The 21,018-nt window shown below is 37.3% G+C and overlaps 1 protein-coding gene across 1 annotated transcript; it reads right to left on the reverse strand.

The window, feature by feature from the left end:
* Nucleotides 1-1,057: 1,057 nt before the first annotated feature.
* LOC141300021 (uncharacterized) lies at nt 1,058-10,688 on the reverse strand. The gene is made up of 12 exons (XM_073830322.1): nt 10,569-10,688; nt 8,922-9,112; nt 4,576-4,714; nt 4,225-4,417; nt 4,006-4,147; nt 3,363-3,506; nt 3,229-3,284; nt 2,607-2,788; nt 2,121-2,521; nt 1,563-1,659; nt 1,287-1,476; nt 1,058-1,203 (listed from the first exon to the last, which is right to left on the reverse strand). The coding sequence occupies exons 1-12, from the start codon at nt 10,686-10,688 to the stop codon at nt 1,058-1,060; spliced, it is 2,001 nt and encodes a 666-aa protein (XP_073686423.1).
* Nucleotides 10,689-21,018: the final 10,330 nt, after the last annotated feature.

The raw sequence follows: 21,018 nt of genomic DNA on the forward strand, positions 1-21,018 counted from the left end.
AGTGGCAGGCTGAATTCTCAATACCATCAGAAATTGTAGGTGTTACATACAAGTGAATGAACAGCTCTAGATTCCACCGTCAGCACCCACAACTGAGGTGCCCCTGAGCAAGGCACCTATCAAATCTTCCTTCTGTAGCCAAAGTATAATTTCATTTAGTCTTTTTAAGGTCCATATTATACTATGCCATATAAAATAATGCAAATCCATACTCATGGACCTCATGAGACCCTGACAGGAATTTTGTATCTAACAGCATCCAAAATGCTATGGCTTTGCTAGTGAAAATGTACAGTAAGAAGTGCCTGCTTTCCACAGTAAAGTTTAGTCGTAGTAAAGTTTATAATATAGGGATGTATGAGTGCTGAAGGTGTTAAGGTTGTGCTTTATCAGTAGTGCCATGAATTCACACACCACTGTGTTGAGATTAAAAAAAAGCTTGAAATAGAGCAAGTTGCCTTCTCCTTATTCCCAGGTTGTTGGGCATTTTTCAACATGAGAAACTTAACCTTAACCTTAAGTATTTCACCCAACTTTTTACTGTACTTTTTCTCAACACCTTTTTATTTTACTTTTCCTACCAACTTCCTTCTTGAAGGTGTTAAGCACTATACTTTAAATTATGAAAGACATATTAAGAACTAGAATATTGCACATTTGTTGAATTTATTGAATTTACTCATTTCTGCAACCCTTCATTTAAACAAACTTTATTTCTTTTACAGATAATAGTTTTTTTTTCAGTTTTAATCAAGTATGTTTAATACATTTTATCAGATATAAACACACAAACATTTTGAACAATTTTGACAATTATTGAAAAGTATAAAATCCATTGCTCATTCACATTTTTCTAGTTATTGGTTTCCATCTGTGTCAATTTCTGCAGGACACACACTTCTGCCTAAAACCAGCTGTTGCATTCATGCAGACAGAACAGATTTTTATTATAATATTACCAACAAAATATATAAAGCAAATTTTTCACTGAAACCATAATAATTACGTGTTAATTAGCTGGTTGCCATCATTTGATTGCAGTTTTGAACGGATCTGATTAAATCTCATCTGATTTCAGAAGTTGGTATTTGACCTTTGATCCCTTAGATTTGTAGAGAATCATTCCACACACCATGGCAACTACTGCTATGACACATCCGGCCACGAACACAAGGTTCAGGTTCAAGCTTGGGCTGATGCCCTCTGGAAACGAATAAGGGACATTTGCAGTTAAAATCTTATCTTTTGATTACACAATCCACATGAATGACAAAGTTAGGGTGTACCAGTAAGCGATGCGCTCCTCCTCAGCCGCAGGGGTCCCTGGGAGATGAAGTGGCTTCCAGTCTGGATGGCAGCTTCTCTTCTGTGAACGTGTGAGGATGGTGCGGCCTTTGTGCTGTTGGTGCAACCCTGAGTGCAGCGTGTGTTGGGATTGTTGGCTTGACATATGATAACAGAGCAGGTGATGAACACCTAGAGAGAGAGAGAGAGTGTAGATTATAAAAAACATTCACTATTCCAGTAAAATAGGACTTTTGTATATTTTTGTCCATCCTTACCTGTTCATATTGTCCAATAAACATGAAGGCCTCCATACTGAACTTGACATTGGACTGGTGACTTGTGTAGATTTGAACAGTTTCATCAACCCCGCATCTGACATACATTGACAAATTGGATTGGATTAATTTGTTGGAAAATGGCACAGTTGTCAAAGCATGTCATTGGACACAGACATGTTGTATATTTGTATGTCTTGAGTTAGCATTCTAATTGATTAGTACAAGTTAACATGCTATACTACTGTGTAATGAGATTTTATGAGATCGGCTACAACAGGAAGGTCTACAGATATGTTCTGTTCAGGCATTACAAATAAATTTTCAGTGAGGACTGAGAGTAATCAGATGTTGCACAACAACAAATGTCTAAAATCTCTGTTATTGAATAGCAACTTTTCTAAGAAATGATATAGATTTATTTTGTAATATGCAGGTATGTTATTGACTGCACAGTAAGTAGGCTATTCAAGCTCTGCGTTTCCCATGCCACACATCAAATCGACAAATTGTGTAAAACATGTAGCTTTGTAACTGATGTGGATTTTAGATTCTTACCCATTTGTTATGAGAGGATAAGAGATGGGATAATTGGGATTATCATAGGGTGTAGCCACACAGGACTCAAGGAAGATCTCAGTGTTTTGCACGACATTGACAGGAGCGATCTCCATGTAGATGGGCTCTCCCACATTGTACTCCAGTGGGTAGCTGTTGGGATCTATTATGTTTCCGAAACTATCAGACTGATAAAACTCAAACTCATAGCTGAATGAGCCGAAGCCTCTCTCGGTGAAGTTGACGGCTGGCCTGTGAGCATCAAACTTTGTGGTGACGCTGCTATTTTTCTGGTACTTGCACATAACTTCAATTTCAAATAAATGTTTCCTGGTAATTATGTGGTTTGATTCATCGTTGGTAACAATTGTGTTCTTGAAGATGAGATGTTCATCAGTCTCCTAAAAAGAAACAAGTAGTAAAAGAATTTTAGTTGCAGTGAAAGTTTTTATTATTATGTATATCTATTAAAACCGAATTCCTTACTTCAATCTGAGTACCGCATCCATTTAGAGAGAAAGTTGTAAACACATGCGTGCTATTGGAGGAAACTGTACAGGAATCATTGTTGTTCACCCGCAAGTGATCTCCATGAATACCTGGAATAGTGGCTATTTCTATTGACACTGACATTGTGTCCTTGGTGCAGGTCACTTGTGCTCTAGGACCTTGAACAAATACAGAACAGTTGCAGAAATGTATAAACTTCCATTTGCTTCAAGAACGCTACGGGACTATTAGAGAATTAAGCAATCAAGGCTTATTGGAAATACCTTACAATGCTGACATGTGAAATGAATACAAGTGACAGTAAAACACCAACAACGTTTGCTCCTATTCACACAAATTATCATTATGGGGCAGATTATTGATGAATAAAGTCTTAATTACGTGGTTCCTTACAATGCACAATGCAATGATTTATAAACTAATACATTTTGATGGTTGTATCACTTAACCAGCTCCATATATAGTTTTTTCTGATAATTGTAAACTTGCTCAGTAGCCCACTTTTAAAACATTGCACTTGTGTTGCAAAGCATCCTGGGTCAGAAGTAAAACAATAAATCTAATAGTAAGATGAATTTAAACAAACACTGTAAATTACCTGCAGCCTCCACCACAACAATAACGCACCTCATCTCAGACTGATAGTTCCTAGACCTAAAATGTTAAAAAGATTAATTAGCTTCATCTGATATGGCACATTGTTATTAAAGTAATATAGCTGTGTAACCATACCCATATTGGCCCTCTGCAATGAAGCAAAATGGAAAATGTTGGCCATAGTCTTCTGACGTTGGAGTCCAGTTGATCACATACTCCCCAGTGGTGATGGTCTGTATTGTGCTGTTCAAAGGTCCACTAAAGACCACATCAGTGATGCTAAAAAAAAAAAATTAAATAACACAATATCCAATATATTGGTTTAGAAATGTAACTAAAATTAACCAGTTACTGTGAAGATCTAGATCAGTGGTTTTTCAAACACTTTGACCTCCTACTGCCACAAAAAAAATTGTCCTATTACATTCTCTTGGCAGCCAATGTTTTGGATGGGGTTTTCTTGCAGTTAGCGGGTTTTGGAGAGCTTTTAGACTGGAAACTGCTGACCCAGTCTTTGGCCTCCAAACTTAATAAAACTTGGTGTGTTGGAGTTGGTTAAAGCTAAACTCTGCATGACGCTCTCTAGGAGCAAGGTTGTATTTTTTTCTGATGTAGATTAATCCAGTTTGTGCTCTGAGGAGAGTTATGTTGAAGTTCTTACAGACAAGTGTGTTGGAGTTGGTTGGAACTAAACTCTAAAAGAGGTTGGCCCTGCAGAGGCAGGATTGGAGACCCCTGGTCCAGAGATACATCATACATTTAGATATTTCCATCATACCTTGAGAAGGTTGCAGTAGCCTTTACTCTGATCTCCAGCTCTTGATTGACACGAGCCTGTAGATGTTCTCCGTGATGAGGTGTTGGGTGAATGAACCGAGGTAGATATTCACCCTCGGTGCAAGATGGTGCCGTAGCCTCCACTATAACCAAAACATTAAATATAGTTTGTGACAGAACAACACAATTAAAAATACTGATGTTAAGCAGTGTCCAATACCTTTTATAGCAAAATGGATAGGTATTTTGCTCAATGGTGGATTGGAGGATGCATTATTGAAGGGGGATCTGACTGCAGCAGCCAAGGCATTGTAGTTTAGAGTTATGGTATTGGTGGGATAGTCCTCCATGACCAGCTCAAATGCATAAGCATTTATTATAGGATTGAAAGAGTATGACAGAGTACAAGTGTTCTGGAAAGAAGAAAGAAATTAACATACAGTATATAATTATAATTATTAGTAACCAAGAACATGTTGAAGAATGAAAAGAAACACTTTTATTTTTGTATGGTGGCTGTATATTTTACTGCTGTCCATGGCAACATACATGTTTGTACATTATTCCTCACCTGGTCCAAAGTGAATCCTGCATGTTGGGTGCACATTGCACACTCATCTTCAGAGAAAAGTCCATATCTGCACCTGACCTTGTCATGATCTGGATCATAGTACAAAAGATTGTAGTTCCTGGCGCAGTTCTGAGGTACTCTAGAAACAATCCAAAACAGTCATCTTGAAGTTCAGGTAAAGAGGTTTCAAAAAGTACTTGGACAATCAAGCCACATTTAAAATAAACGAATGCTATTACATTACATAACAAAATGGCAATAAAAGTTATGCTCGAGCTTTTCTCAGAACTGATATTTACACATTTCTAAAACATTTTTTGCAATTACTGGATCATTATCAATAAATATTGTAGGGTACATGAAACTAGATTTCTATTTCTTGAAGAAATTTTTAAAATATATATTATATACACTATATTGCCAAAAGTATTGGGACACCCCTATTAATTAATGTATTTAAAAATTGTATTTCCATCTCTGTTGCAACAGTTTTAGATTTTTCTAAAATGACAGTACCTATACGTACAAGTCATTGGTGTTTGGTGATGAGTTTTTGGCTCAATGTCTGCATTTAAAGTCACACCAGAGGTGTTTAGCTGGGATTAGGACTGGGCTTTCTGTCACTGACTGAATTAATCATTTCGATTTAAACCTTGCTTTATAGACAGAGGCATTGTCATGTTAGAATAGAAAAGGGTCCTGTCCAAACTGTTGCTATAAAATTAGAAGAACACAATTCCTGTTACATTCATGTCTGTTCATTTGGTCTCCCCCTGTCATTTTGTTGTCATTTGGTTTACCCTCATCATCATTATTCCCTGCACCTGTCTTTGATGATTAGTTAGCATTTAAAAGTCTGTCTCTGTTTTCAGTTCTTTGTCAGTCCTTAACGTTGTTTGATGTGTGTGAAAGCTCTCAGTGTTCCTGCCTTGTTCCTCTTGGAGAATTATATTAAATATATTGTTTAATTTGAATATCGTCTTGTCTCGTCTTGCATGCAGCCCTGACAGAAGGACCGACCGATACAGTTTCCCAGCGTGTTTCCCCTGCTTTATTTTCCGTTTTTTTTCCCAGTGTTTATTTCTCTGTTTTTCTTCATGGATCCCGCTGTTCGTATCATTCTCCTGGAGCAGGGGGATTGCTCTCTTGAGGACCACATCAGAGACTTTGTGTTCCTCGCCCCATTAACACATTACCCGGACAGCTGCTTGTGCATGTTCTTCCGCAACGGATTAAATAACACCAAGGCACAGCTGTCCGGGGAAGGTCCTCGAGAGAGCCTCGCTGATTACATCGTGTGGGTGCTGGTGTCCAGCAGATCTTCGTTGGACGCGGAGGATGACACCAGCCCCACACCAGACCCAGAACCCAGCCAATCATCACCCCGACAAGCGGAGTTGCAGCCCGAGCCCACCGACAATGGAGAGCCAGAGCCGAGAGCGACAGAGCCAGAGCCTGACCCATCTGACCAGGTGCGAGAGCCGACTACAACATCTGCGGTGGATTGTCACGTGGAGCAAGAGAGCCCTGCCCACTGCACAACCACTGGGGGTGAGCTTGAGCATCATTCTGGGGATCTCATTGACTTTTTTTATCTGAAGTATTCTATCCTGACCTTCCTGTCTACCCGGAATTCCCACCCACCCACCCTCTGTCATCCACTTCCATGTCTGTCTGGCCACCGCTGTCCCCTGACAGCCCCTCAGCTCACCCTCAGCCCAACACCTGTGCAGTGGGCTCACCGCGGGGCTGCCAGTTTCCAACAGCGTCTCGGCTGGAGGATCCCTCAGCTCTGCCTCCAGTCTCCGAGTCCAGGACTCCTCCTCGGCCCTCTGACCCTGTGGTTCCACCACGGCTCTCGACGCCCTCATCTCCACCGTCGCCCGTCGGTCCACCAGCTCCACCGGGCTCCATCGTCTCTCCTGCTCCGCCCTGGTCAGTCGTCGTCCCTCCGTCCCCTCAGGACTCTGCTCCTCCGGCTCTGCCTCGGGCGCCAGAGCCTCACGTTCCACCTTGGCCCTCCAGATCCTCGGCGTCACCCTGGATCTGCGGCTCTCCGCCTCCGCCTCGGGCTCCTCTGCCAGCTGCTCCGCCTCTGTCGGTCGGCCCCATGGATTCGGCGGTTCTCCCTCCACCATGGCTCCTCCTTCCGTCGGCTCCACCGTGGGCCGTCATCATGGCTGCGGTCTGGGTTCTGCTGATTTCCTCCTGCCCCGGGTCCCTCCTGGCTCCTCCCACTGTCGTCGCTCCCTTGGCCTGTTTCTGTCTCTTGGACTTTTGTTCTGGTCCCCTTCCTTCGGTTGCGTCCTCCGCCCGAAGCCTCCTCCATTATGGACTGTTTCTGGTTTTCCGCCCCTCTCTTGTTTTTTCTTGTTTTTCTACTGCACGAGGACGCGCCTTTTCGGAGGGGGGCATAATGTTACATTCATGTCTGTTCATTTGGTCTCCCCCTGTCATTTTGTTGTCATTTGGTTTAGCCCTCATCATTATTCCCTGCACCTGTCTTTGATTAATGATTAGTTAGCATTTAAAAGTCTGTCTCTGTTTTCAGTTCTTTGTCGGTCCTTAACGTTGTTTGATGTGTGTGAAAGCTCTCAGTGTTCCTGCCTTGTTCCTCTTGGAGAATTATATTAAATATATTGTTTATTTTGAATAGCGTCTCGTCTTGCACGCACCCCTGACAATTCCCTAGAATATCATTATATGCTTAAATATTAAGATTTATACTCATGGAAATTACTAAAGTAGTAATACCTGTTCATTAGAAGGGGGTGTCCCAATAATTTTGTCAATATAGTGTATATACACACACATGCTGCTACTACTATTAATAAATAAATGAAAACATAAAATATATTTTGAAAAATAATATAATTACAATGATATAATTGTAAAATGTTGGTTAGAGTAAACTGTAAAACTTACGGTTAAAAAAAAAGGCAGCTGGGGTTGCCAGAATTTTACCGTAAAAAAAATATATATATATTGTAGCAATGTTTTAGGTTTTACGGATTTAACTTAAATTTACATTTAAATACTAATTATTAACTGATATACCAACCTATTTTGGTACTGAAATCTGTTTTGTACTGTTGTAATACACTGATAACCACCAAAAGTAGGTTAAAGTCACATGATGAAACAAAGCAACACACAACCCTAATTACAAAACTGATAAGAAAAAACTAAGAAGAAACAGTTATTTCAACACAAAAACATCAAATTTGAAATGTAATGCAGGGAATTCTGGGAATGTCAATTTACGGTTATTCACGGTAGATTTTACATTCTTTTTCACTTCCAAATGCAATGTCCAAATACAGTTTTTTTACCGTATATAGTATGGGAACTTACTGTTAACCATTGAACAGGTTTTCACTGTAGCATTTTTTGCTACCCTATTAAAAATATGGTAGCAATGTTTTAGGTTTTAACTTAAATTTACATACATACATACCATAATTTAATTAACTGATATAATGTTAATATACAAACCTATTTAAGTACTGAAATCTGTTTTGCACCTTTGAAATATACTGATAAACAAGAAAAGCAGGTTAAAGTCACTTGATGAACCAAAGCTCATCACAAGCAGCTTTTAAATACTAACATATATAGAAGGTGCACAGTGTGCAAAACATGGTTATTTTAACAAAAAAAATCATCAAATTTGAAATGTAACACATGGAATTCTGGGAATGTCAATTTACAGTTATTCACTGTATACAGTAGGGGAATTTACCGTTAACCATTTAATCGTTAGCATTTTTGCCGTTAAATTCACAGTCATTTTTTACAGTAGTATACTGTAGGTCATGGGAGACCAGAAATTTGTAAGGATTCTCAGGGATTCCTTATGATTTTACGGATTTTTAAATGTTAAATCCTAAATTTAATCCTAAATGGATAAATTGGACAAAAATAATACACTGAAGGTTTAAAAATGTAATTAAAAACAAATGATAATAATAACAATAATAAAACAAAGTCTAAATGGAGGTTGTATATTTCAATAAGAAGCAGACATAGAAATGGGAGTTTCAAAAGTGCAGACAGAAAACTCTTTTAATGAAAACAAAGTGATTTTACCTTACTAAGGGAAGTGTGGTGACGACTGGAGATCTGTTAGGTTTAGAGGTGTCAGATCTCTCTCCAAGGTCAATATGTGTGACAAGTTTCCAGCTTCCAGTACCTGAAATTATTTCATTGACCCAGCAGCAACTACTTCTTCTGTTAACACATGCATGCACAATTTCATTTTATTTGTAATCATTTTTTTTATCATACACTTCTATTAGATTCTAGTGAACTATATTATTTGTATTCCTCTGAATATGTGTGCTTACTCCAGCTGAAATGGGCTGTTGTTGGGGACGGTTCTTTTCATCACTCCCTCAGTCTGGCACCAGCTACCACCACTGGGACTGTCGTCCACGCGACCACTCACAAATGTGTTACTGCCACAATTTCCAGACCTGCAATACCAGTAATCGTAAGGATCACATCCACGATGTCCCTCCTTTACGCGGATATTCACCTGAATGAACAAAAGTATGAATTAAAAAATTTAACAGAACAAAATATTATTACTGCCATTCAAAGTCTGCTACAGTACTACAAACATCCATAATTGTTCCTAGATAGCATTATCATCAGCATTATGGAATAAAATGGCGGATTCCTTTGCCTTAATTACATAATTACTATCTTTTGTATACTAAATAATATTTTCACACGCTTTGCTTACAGTCAGAATAGGAATTAAACACAATTCAAATATTATATGCTTTTCCCCAATTTTCATAACATAAAATTATCAAAAGTAATACTATTTTAATCATGAATTATCATAGTTTGAGATTTGAAGTCTAAAAGCATGATTAAAAAAACGCCTCGCGTTTTGTATGAAACCCTAGTTCCTTGAGGGAGGCGTTCCCAAAGCGTTCCGAGGCAGCTCGACGTTCCCGAAGGGGAACTTTTTGACTTTGACTTTGACTTTTTATATAAAATACTGTTACAACCCATGAAGCAATTTCTATTGTGTATTGAGCTGGTGATATTTTTCTTCTCTCCCTCTTTTTTTCAAAAGTCACATGATTTTTTTGGTGCACGTGGAGGAATTTATTTGCAAAATGCATTTCCATCTATTCGCATTAACCGTTTTACCACCTCAAAAAGGGCAAGACCATAAGGAGAAATCAGAAAATTAATTTACTGCTATTTTCCAGCTTCCTAGGACACAAATAATACAATTTCATGGGATTTTAAAAAATAAATAAATAAAAATAAAAAACATGACTTTTATTTTTGATTTTGGGGGTATAAATGAACAGCAAACAGAATGCTTGTTTGGCAATGCATATTTTTAAAACATGTATTCTCTCATAACTTAAAATATACATTCTTTGTAAAATTCTGTTGAAGTAATGACAGTTTATGAAAATAGCCTATATACTGTATCATTTTTAATACACAAAATTCTAGTTCCTATAAATAATCAGTAAGACCAAAAATCTACTTCATGCCTTCTGAGCTCTGAGCTCTGCTTAATATTTTAATACTTGTTTTAATCAACTCTTTGATAAGAAATTATTTTAAAAAAATATAAGAAAATATTTTTATAAAGTGATGGAGGATAAACATTTACTGTACTGCAGCAGCTTAAGTTTACTATTATTCATACACCATTTTTATTGCATATTGCATAAATGAGCCATAAAAGCCAGATATATAAATATGATTCTTAACAAAAAACACAGATGCAACACTTATGATCACTTAACCATGATAGTATAACAGTTATTTTAAACTGTAATAATTGTAAAATATTACTGTTTTTACTGTATCTTAATCAAATTAATGCATCCATGGTGAGTCAAGAAAACATTATTCTAAACTTTTGACCACTTTTAATTAGTTTTAATAAAACTTCTCATTAAAAAGTGCCCATAATTGAAGAAAAACTTGTTCATGGTTATAAATAAATGTCTCACCATATAGGAACCATCAGGATTCTTCCTTGGGTTGAATGTCATTACACTTCCAATATAGTGTGAGGCTGAGGCTGTGGATGCCAACAGCAGCAGAGCTGAGAGAAGAGCAGACACAGACATGATGATGCTCATGAATAAGATTTGACCGCTGATCACCGCGCTTCCCTTTTGAAGGCCTGATGGAGGAAGCAATAAAAAAAAAAAAAAAAAAAAACGTCATTTACAATAAAATCTTCCAGTATAATAAAGATAAATGATATCCCTCATTCACTCCTGTCTTAAGATGATTGGCATGCAGTTATTTTTATCATATTTTCATCTTATAAAGTGCTGTGTTATTGTAGTATTATTTATATATACTTCTATGCTATTATAGTTTGTATTCAATTTTGAGCTTTTTATATTTGCAGTTTTTGTTTTTATGTTTATTTTTTTAATTTTTTAATTGTGACTTCATTGTTCTGAATGTTGAACAGTTGTATCATATGTATATATTCTATATCCTGCGATCCAACAGAGGATAAGAGGTATGGAGAATGGATCACTTTTTGTAGGAAAAGGCTGCCTATTTTAATGTTTAGCCATGTCACTATTGATTTTTGAACTAATCAATCATGTTAACAACTATACAGCACTTATTGTGAATTTCACTGACATTTTTGTATAGAGTCATTTTGTGAAAACATATAAATGGTTAATTATAGCTATAGTAAGACACAAACTCTGTTACCCACTCATTTTGATGATGGTTTACAGTGTAGAAAACATGCAGAAATTTATGAGATAGTAATACTACTCCCGAAGTCTTTTTATTGGTCAAATTCAAGCAGGAAACACTAAGAGCATTAGTTGAGTTTTAGTGAGTTATATCTTTTCAGTCTTTTTAAGAAAAATTTATGCAACTGTAAGTAGAGATTCAACAAATAATGCAAATCATTCAAAGTCAACACATTCAAAGGTCAACAGACTGTACAGAAGGCAATTTATACTTTCTTGTTGGTCAGTTTAATCGTTTTTCAAATACATGTAGATCTTGTGCTTTCAGATAAACATTTGATATGTTTATGCCTTATATCATCAAATACAGTTCTGTGTTTTGTTATTGTCTTTGTTTTTTGTTTTTTATTGCACTGTACAGCACTGTACAGAAATGTGCATTAACCCTGTGTCACATACTTGCACATTAAAGAGTTGAATTGCACTAAGAAATACATTTAACATAAAGTAAAGAGTTATATTGCACAATAAGAGTGTATTGCACTAAGTCTTACATTTAGTGGAAGAATAAATAAAGGCTTTTGTTGCACAATAAAGATTTGTATTGCAAGATTTACATTCAAAGTAGTAAAAAAAGATAAGGGTATTATGTTTATATTGCTTTTGGCACTAGTCCTTAAAAAGCATTTTTAAACAAAAATCTCTTAGTACTTGTTTTGATGCTGTCCGATGGCAACCTGATCTCATGATAATTGGTATGTATTTTACGTAAAATGTGGTTACACAACGTACATTTACTTACGTTTTTCCAGACACTAAAACGTACAACACTGACTTATTTACAGCATCTAAACATACAAATACTTATGTATTTATTAGCATTTTAATACACAATACTGATGTATTGACAATACCTAAAAACGAATACTTATGAATATTAAAATCGCGGCACTCATTTCATTATTATTGTTGTTTTTAGTTGTCATACCAATGCCCTTGTATTTTCAAATGCATTATAAAACAATTTAATAGTTAAGTTGATATGAAATTATAACATTTTATTCTGTTCTGTGTGATTTCTGTTGCGAGCTCATTTCCAAGAATATGTCTACATAATGTTAAACAAGACTACACTTTAAACCCTTAAAATGAATAACATTTCTGCAATCCTTTAACCATTCATGTAGTATTAACTTCGTTTGCCGTGGTGGGACACATAAGGCGTTTTCTCCGACATGCTGTGACTAACAATGGAACCATAAAATACACCGAACACGCATCATAATTACGAAATGAAACAATTTTATTTGTGCACTGTAACCCAGATCTTCAGAATCCATACGATTGCGAGGAACGGAACCAAATTCAAGCCTTTATCCGAAAATCTTCATCTCCATCCCGAGCAGCGAGTCCAGCAGCAACGGCAATAAACCCGAGCTGAAGAGTATTTTACAAATTCCAATATAGCCGCATCAAGAAACTCAAACGCTAATTGGGTCTCGCCAGCATTCGTCACAGATTAAGACATGCCGTATTTCTCATATATAGGCTATATATCATAGACTGTAAAAAAAGATGAATGATGTGTCTCCGCTACATTCCACTATAGGAAAGTGAAGCCAATACATCTCAATATGGCCTCTGCCATCTTGGGGGAAATTACGTCATTTGGAGACCGATTCTGCACAGTAGAGATTCGTTTGGAGCCAGAGTCTGCGCAGAAGTGTCGTGAGCCGCGGTATAAAAATCCAGCCCAAACTCCCGCAGACCTAATCGCACGATCACAATCATGACACCACACCCTGTTTTTATAGCATTAAATAACTACATAAAAGCTAACTTATTAGAAAAAAACGAACACCTGAACATGAATCAGCTTTATAAGAACTACCTCACATGATGGAAACCATCTTTGGAAAAAAATTATTTGAAGTGTAATTCATTTATTTAGTTTGACTCACGTCCCATTAGATTACATGGAGAGTGTGGGGTTTAGGACCTATACTGCAGCCAGCCACCGGAGGGCGATCAAAATGTTTTGGCTTCACTTTTCAGGACTCGTACTGCACACTTGATATATATTAGGGGTGGGCATAGATTAATTTTTTTAATCTATATTAATCTAGATTAAAATGGCTAATTTGAATTCTGCTGAAGGCATTCAGAATATGTGTGCTACCCAAATAATGACTAAAAGTAAGTCTTCGAGAACGGGCCAGGTGGCGCATTAGATCAGGCGCTCATCTCCTGTTTCCAAAATGCATCACAAACTGCTTGACAACTGCATTTACAACATTTACAAACTTGTGTAACCAAGTACTTCTGCGCAAAAGGCTGCACGATGTGCGCATTGCCGTTAAATAAACAGACGCGCACGGGCATGGATTTCTGCGTACATAGTCTTCGATTAAACTGCGTTGCTTTTAGAAGCGTCAATTCAGTTGTTGCATATAGTTTAATGTCTTTATTTCGGGATTATCAAAGTAAATTATAACTCAAATTTGAGATTTTACTGGGGCACAGCAAAAAGGGTCTAGCACGCACCTGCCCTGAAGCGGCTTCATAACTGCATCCATGTTTGCACGTCTCATTTGATGTGGTAATTTCACAGAAGTTGAAGACTCGTTCTCGCCCCCTACAGTGCAATTCGACTAGGTATACGTCATCCGCGCTAAAATATCAAGGTGAAAGTCATCATAGCTTCCGTAGTTTAGACCCAGCTCCCAACCCAACTTTGAGAATAGATTAACGGCGATATTTTTTTTATCGCCCGATAAGAGTCTCACGTTAACGCAGCACGTTAACGCCGATAACGGCCCACCACTAATATATATATACATAGATGCCTCATTAGCGGCTGTTTCTATGGGCCATTATACATAAGCTGTCCGCCATATTGCAGCGGTCAACTTGACGTCATTCTACCATAGATCTATGTAATTCACCATAGTAAATCACTGAACATTTGAAATGCCACAGTCATGCACAGCCGTTGATCTGCGAACCTATCTTTGCCTATAGTATGGCGAATGACGTCAAGTTGATCTTTCCAATATGGCGGACGCATCTACGTGCTTGGAGCGGTCCAATGGGGTATCTACGTATATATATCTACAGTATTTCTGACCAGATGTGTTTGAATGATGCGCAGGCACCTTCACGGAGAGGACCAGGATAATAATCTGGATAATATTTTCAGCGATCAACAACTTAAATCCTGCTCTGCACCTCAAACAAACCTACTGTATTCTGCCGAGAGGACTGCGGCTACATAGGCATCGTCATTTGGATTACTTTTTGGTACGGCTGTTGACATTTTTGCAATACATAAATGATTGTGATTGCACTTGTCTGTCTTTCATGTTTTTCTGTATTGCTGTACAGAGAGAGTTATGGTCAACGTTAGGTTTAGAAGTAGGAGTGGGATTAGCAACTATAAAAAATATTTTTATGCAATATTTTTATGTAATTTCTCTGCATATTTTGTTCAGTTATGTTTTATCCATTTATATTTGTTATAAAATGGGTATGTTTAGGTTTGAGGATAGGTTAAGGGGTCTGAAAATCTAAATTTTTTAATAATAAAATGATAAAAATGCACATTTGCTATAAAATGGTTAGGTTAAGGGGGCTAAAAATCAAAATCGTTTATTAATAAAATGATAAAAATGCACATTTGCTATAAAATGAGTAGGTTTAGGTTTGGGGGAAGGTTAAGGGGGCTAAAAATCTAAATCGCTTATTAATAAAATGATAAAAATGCACATTTGCTGTAAAATGGGTAGGCTAAGGGGAATAAAAATCTAAATCGCTTATTAATAATAATAATAATAATTTGTTACATTTATATAGCGCTTTTCTAGACACGCAAAGCGCTTTACAGTGTCAGGGGTATCTTCTCATCCACCACCAGTATGCAGCATCCACCTGGATGATGCGACGGCAGCCATAGTGCGCCAGAACGCCCACCACACACCAGCTTAGTGGTGGAGAGGAGACAGAGTAATGAAGCGAATCAGAATATGGGGATGATTTAGAGGCCATGATGGTCAGAGGCCAATGGGCAAATTGGCCAGGATGCCGAGGTCACACCTCTACTCTTTTCGAAAGACATCCTGGGATTTTTAATGACCACAGAGAGTCAGGACCTCGGTTTAACGTCTCATCCGAAGAACGGTGCTTTTTGGCAGTACAGTGTCCCCGTCACTATACTGGGGTGCCAAGACCCAAACAGACCACAGGCTGAGCACCCCCTGCTGGCCTCACTAGCACCTCTTCCAGCAGCAACCTAGTTTTCCAAGGAGGTCTCCCATCCAGGTACTGACCAGGCTCAACCCTGCTTAGCTTCAGTGGGCGACCAATCTTGGTACGTAAATATCTCTAATATCTTAATGAAGTAAAAGATACCTAACACATCATGTTGACATCCAAAGAAATTCAGGAACAATTGAGAAAGACAGTAATTGAGATCTATCAGTCTGGAAAAGGTTATAAAGCCATTTCTAAAGCTTTGGGACTCCAGCGAACCGCAGTAGGAGCCATTTTCCACAAATGGTGAAAACATGGAACAGTGGTGAACCTTCCCAGGAGTGGCCGGACGACCAAAATTACCCCAAGAGCTCAGCAACGACTCATCCAAGAGGTCACAAAAGACCCCACAACAACATCTAAAGAACTGCCGGCCTCTCTTACCTCAGTTAAGGTCAGTGTTCATGACTCCACAATAAGAAAGAGACTGGGCAAAAATGGTTCCAAGACCAAAACAGCTGCTTAGAAAATTAACATAAAGGCTCGTCTCAGTTTTGCCAGAACACATCTTGATGATTCCCAAGACTTTTGGGAAAATACTCTGTGGACTGACGAGACAAAAGTTGAACTTTTGGAAGGTGTGTGTCCCATTACATCTGGCATAAAAGTAACACATCATTTCAGAAAAAGAACATCATACCAACAGTAAAACATGGTGGTGGTAGTGTGATGGTCTGGGGCTGTTTTGCTGCTTCTGGACCTGGAAGACTTGCTCTGATAAATAGAACCATGAATTCTGCTGTCTACCAAAAAAGTTTAGGGGGCAAACACTTTTTCACACAGGGCCATGTGGGTTTGGATTTTGTTTTCCCTTCATAATAAAAAAAAATAAAAATTAAAAACTGCATGTTGTGTTTACTTGTGTTATCTTTGATTAATATTTAAATTTGTTTGATGATCTGAAACATTAAAGTGTGACAAACATAAAAATAAAAAATCAGGAAGAGGGCCAACACTTTTTCATACCACTGTATCTACGTATAAACAATGAGTTTAGATGCTTTTTGAATAGATGCTTTGTTTGTTTCCTCATCAACTACTTATAATTGGTTGGCAGGTTTGTCAGAGATGTTGAGGTATCTAATGAGGAGATTACTTTCGTGACAGTATATTATTATTCCAATTAATCAGTCATTTAGCTAATACTTTCATCCAAACTTAGTTTTATTGTTACATGTGTGGTTCAGATGACACAATATTTGAACACCATAACCTGCCATTTCTACTGACTGGAACAAAGGTGGAAGACAAATTCTGAAGATAAAACTATAAACTATAAAACACAGACTTACCACGGGATTTAGAACAATAGACTCATTTGTTAAGATAAAACTTTTGCTTAAGAGCCAAGATCTAAAACCATATCAGCTCATCCTATATATGCTACTACTACCACTGAAGTATAAAACAATAAAAATAAAAAAATAAAAAATAAAAAACTCACACAAGGACGAATGTATTAGCGATGCATTGTGGTAGCATTCTGATAGGAATGTCCTTCTTTGTCAAAAGTCAAAAGAAGAAACTGATATTCTAATTTAGCTCATGTTTCTATTTTTGATTAAATACCTCATAAATTAATTTATATATACAGGGGGGGCAATTCTGATCTGAAAGGTTGGAGGGACCAAAACTGAGTGTTGAGTAGTAGTCAGTTGTAGTACAATTTTAATATGCAAAGGATTATTAAAATTAAAGCAACACAAAGAGCATAATATTTTAAGCAAAATTATTAATATTAAGATCATTTAATAGAGGAAACATAGTTCTTTTCATTATTTTTGTCTAATGCAACCTTGCATTTTAGTAAATAATGTTATATAAAGACAAGTAAACAGTAATAATGGATATCATGGTTAATCATGCTTATCAATATTTTCACAGTATTGTTAAAATATGCTGTATATATTTGAAAAGTACTCTTACACACAATGAAATCATGAGTTTTATGTTGAAAACCTACAAACAGCAAATAAAACTAACAGCACCGTGTGCTTTTTGTTTGCATAAACATTTAAATATTAATATTAAATATGTCCAGACTTTAAACAAACAAAAAACAATCTTAATTGTGATTTACAACACACAGTGCCTGTAGAAAATCATCATATCCCTTTGATTACTTTATTTGTGATGCTGGAAACCAAACCCCATTCCAAATAACTTTTCCAGCTTTATTTACAATTTTGTTCTTACAACATCAAACCAATGAAAGAAAAAACACAACAATTCTGCAAATTGATTAAAAAAAAACACTAGAATAACAGGGTTGGAAAAGTCATCAGCCCCTCGATTTAATGCTTCATAGAGCCACCTTTTGCTTGAATTACAGCCATCAGTCTTTTTGAATATGTCTAGCTTTGCACACCTTCATTAGGAAATATTTGCCCATTCTTCCTTGCAGAATTGCACAAATTCTGTGGTTAGCAGCAATGCACAGCTCTCTTCAAATCCATCCACAGATTTTCAATAGGATTTAAGTCAGAGCTCTGACTTGGCCACTCAAGGACATTCACCATTCACCATTTCGTCGTTGCTTTGGCAGTATATGTTTAGGGTCATTGTCATGTTGGAAGGTGAATGACCTGAATTTGGATGTACGTTGCAACATCAATTTTCCCTTCAATCCTGACCAATCACTCAGTCCCAGCTTTGTAAGCCTTGTAAGTCCTTCAAAGTTGCCTTTGGCCTCCTGGTAGCTTCTCTTATCCATGTCCTCCTGGCTCTGTCATCCACTTTGGACGGACGGCCTGATCTAGGCAATGTGTTGGTGGTGCCATACGCTTTCCACTTCTTAATGATGCTCTGAACAGTACTCTGAGGGATAGATAAAACCTTTGAAATGTTTTTTTGTAGTCTTTCTACAACTTTATCCTGGATGTCTTTTGAAGGCACTTTCCCAACCATGGTGTTTTTTGCGGTACCATGCACTACTAACAGTTGAATCTTCAAGAAACAGCTCTTTTTTTAAGCAAGTATTAATAACACCACTATTATTGATGACAGGTGAGGCAATTACCCTGGTGTTTAATCTGAGCAAGTTTATAATGGTATATGCTAAGGCTGATCACTTTACCAAACCAGGCATTTCACTGATTAATTTTTAATAATCATCCAGAATTTTTTTTATTATATTATATATTTATAAAAAGTCTTAAAATTTTTTTAATCAAATTTAACGTCATAGAAAGTCTTAAATGGTATAATAATAGTTATAATTTAAATGATTTAAGTAAATTTGAGTGCTGCACGTTTTAAAGTCAAAACGCAGCATGTGTTATATAGAATTTTATCTCTGAAGAGAATTAACTTGTCTGCAGGAAAGTTTTGATGGTATTTCCATTTAATCTGATAAAGGACCATTTATGAGTGCTGTCTCCGTCTCTGAACTGTAAGATGTGTTTTACAGACATTTATGGTTTAATATTTTACTATAGACATTCCAGGAGGGGAACTGCTGAGGTTAATGGTTAAGGAACTAGCTTTCTGCAACTAATGAGACCACTAATGAAAGTCTGTAGTCCAAACCCATGTACAGCCTATTTGCAAAAGAGTCAAACACCAACAAAAAAATAAATAGATTTCAGAAAAACAGTAAAGTTGTACAATAGCAAGAAAATACGTAGCTACAGCACGTGTGTAAGAACAACCAGTTATGATCATTTCTTTTCATGTAGGCTTTGCTTACTGCAATGCTGATACAGTTATCCTCACAGAAGACATCTTCTTCACTTTGAGCAATGTGATTCATTTATTGATTAATCTTAATAAAATATGAAAACAACAATAAAAAATACCAAGGTTTTATCAATGCACTAACAAGAAGAAGAAATGCTCTGGTGTGAGCATGTAAGATATACTGCATGATTCTGATCTTTCTGAGCAAACTTTGTTTCCTTGAAAAGCCACATACACGGATATCGTTTTTCTTGTGTTCATTAACATGATCAACATTCCTGCCGAGAAAGGACAACATAATACGTGACATAGCCAACCAGATACAGTGCTTTGCAAAAGTATTTATACCCCTTCATGTTTTTTTAAGTTTTGTTATGTTGCAGCCCTATGTTAAACTGTTTTAAATTATTTTTCTCACATCAATCTACACACAGATTTGTGAAAATTTAGCAAATGTATTAAAATTAAAACACTGAAATAAGTACATTGCATAAGTATTCATACCCATAACTCAGTACTTAGCTAAAGCACCTTTACATGCTCAAGTCTTATTGGGTATGATGTGACAAGCTTTGTACATCTGCATTTGACATTTATCTGCCATTCTTCTCCTTCTTCTCCCTTATCTCCTTTCAAACTTTATCAGCTTGGATGGGGGCTGGCAGATATTTTCAGGGTTCTTTTTCTACTTTTGGGATGGTGCTCTGCAGGTGATGAGCAGTGCCTGATTTCCTCCATACAAAATGCTTGGAATTGAGGTTCATTAGACCAGAGAATATTGTTTCTCACAATCTGAGAGTTCTTTAGGTGCTTTGTTGCGAATTCCAAGTGTGTTTTCACTGAGGGTGTTTGGGTTTGGCCACACTACCATAAAGCCCAGATCAGTGGAGTGTCGCAGTGATGTTTGTCCTTCTGTAAGTTTCTACCATCTGCATATATGATCATGGAGCTCAACTATAGTGACCATCTGCTTCTTGGTCACCAGTCTAACCAAGGCCCTTGTTCATCAGTTGCTCAATCAGTTGCTCATCAGCTCTAGGGAGAGTCCTAATTGTTTTACATTTCTTCCATTAAGGGTAATGCAGACTACAACTCTTCCCCAGATCTGTCCCTTGATTTTGCTTTTGACCCGAGGGCTTGGTTTTTGCTCTGATATGCATTTTCAGCTGTTAGACCTTTTTTAAGACATCTCCCTGCTGAAAAAACCAGCATATGCTGGTTAGGTATGTTTTGGTGCTGGGATGCTGGTTTTAGCTGGTTTATGCTGGTCCTTTGCTGGTTTATGCTGGTCCTTTGCTGGTTTATGCTGGTCCTTTGCTGGTTTATGCTGGTCCTTTGCTGGTTTATGCTGGTCCCTTGCTGGTTTTTGCTGGTTTATGCTGGTCATGTTGCTGGTTAATGCTGGTCCTTTGCTGGTTTATGCTGGTCCTTGACCAGCAACATGACCAGCATAAACCAGCAAAGGACCAGCATTAACCAGCTAAGGACCAGCATAAACCAGCAAGGGACCAGCATAAACCAGCAAAGGACCAGCATAAACCAGCAAAGGACCAGCATAAACCAGCTAAAACCAGCATCCCAGCACCAAAACATACCTAACCAGCATATGCAGGGCTGTGCCTTTCCAAATCATACTAATTCAAATGGATTTGTCACAGCTCACTCCCCTCGAAGTTTATCTATCTACAAGCAATATGAATGCTCCTGAGCTCAATTTCAAGTGTCCCAGAAAAGGGTATGAACACTT

Source organism: Garra rufa, chromosome 24, assembly GCF_049309525.1.
Source record: "Garra rufa chromosome 24, GarRuf1.0, whole genome shotgun sequence".
In the NCBI taxonomy this organism is placed as follows: Eukaryota; Metazoa; Chordata; class Actinopteri; order Cypriniformes; family Cyprinidae; genus Garra; species Garra rufa.

What these genes read in the sequence shown, in the direction of transcription:
- LOC141300021 (XM_073830322.1), bottom strand. Translation starts at nt 10,688, where the DNA reads ATGTCTGTGTCTGCTCTTCTCTCAGCTCTGCTGCTGTTGGCATCCACA. An exon ending in CAGGATTCACTTTGGACCAG is followed by an intron (nt 4,418 to 4,575) that starts GTGAGGAATAAT and finishes TCTTCTTTCCAG; the next exon opens with AACACTTGTACTCTGTCATA. An exon ending in GCTACTGCAACCTTCTCAAG is followed by an intron (nt 3,507 to 4,005) that starts GTATGATGGAAA and finishes TTTTTTTTTTAG; the next exon opens with CATCACTGATGTGGTCTTTA.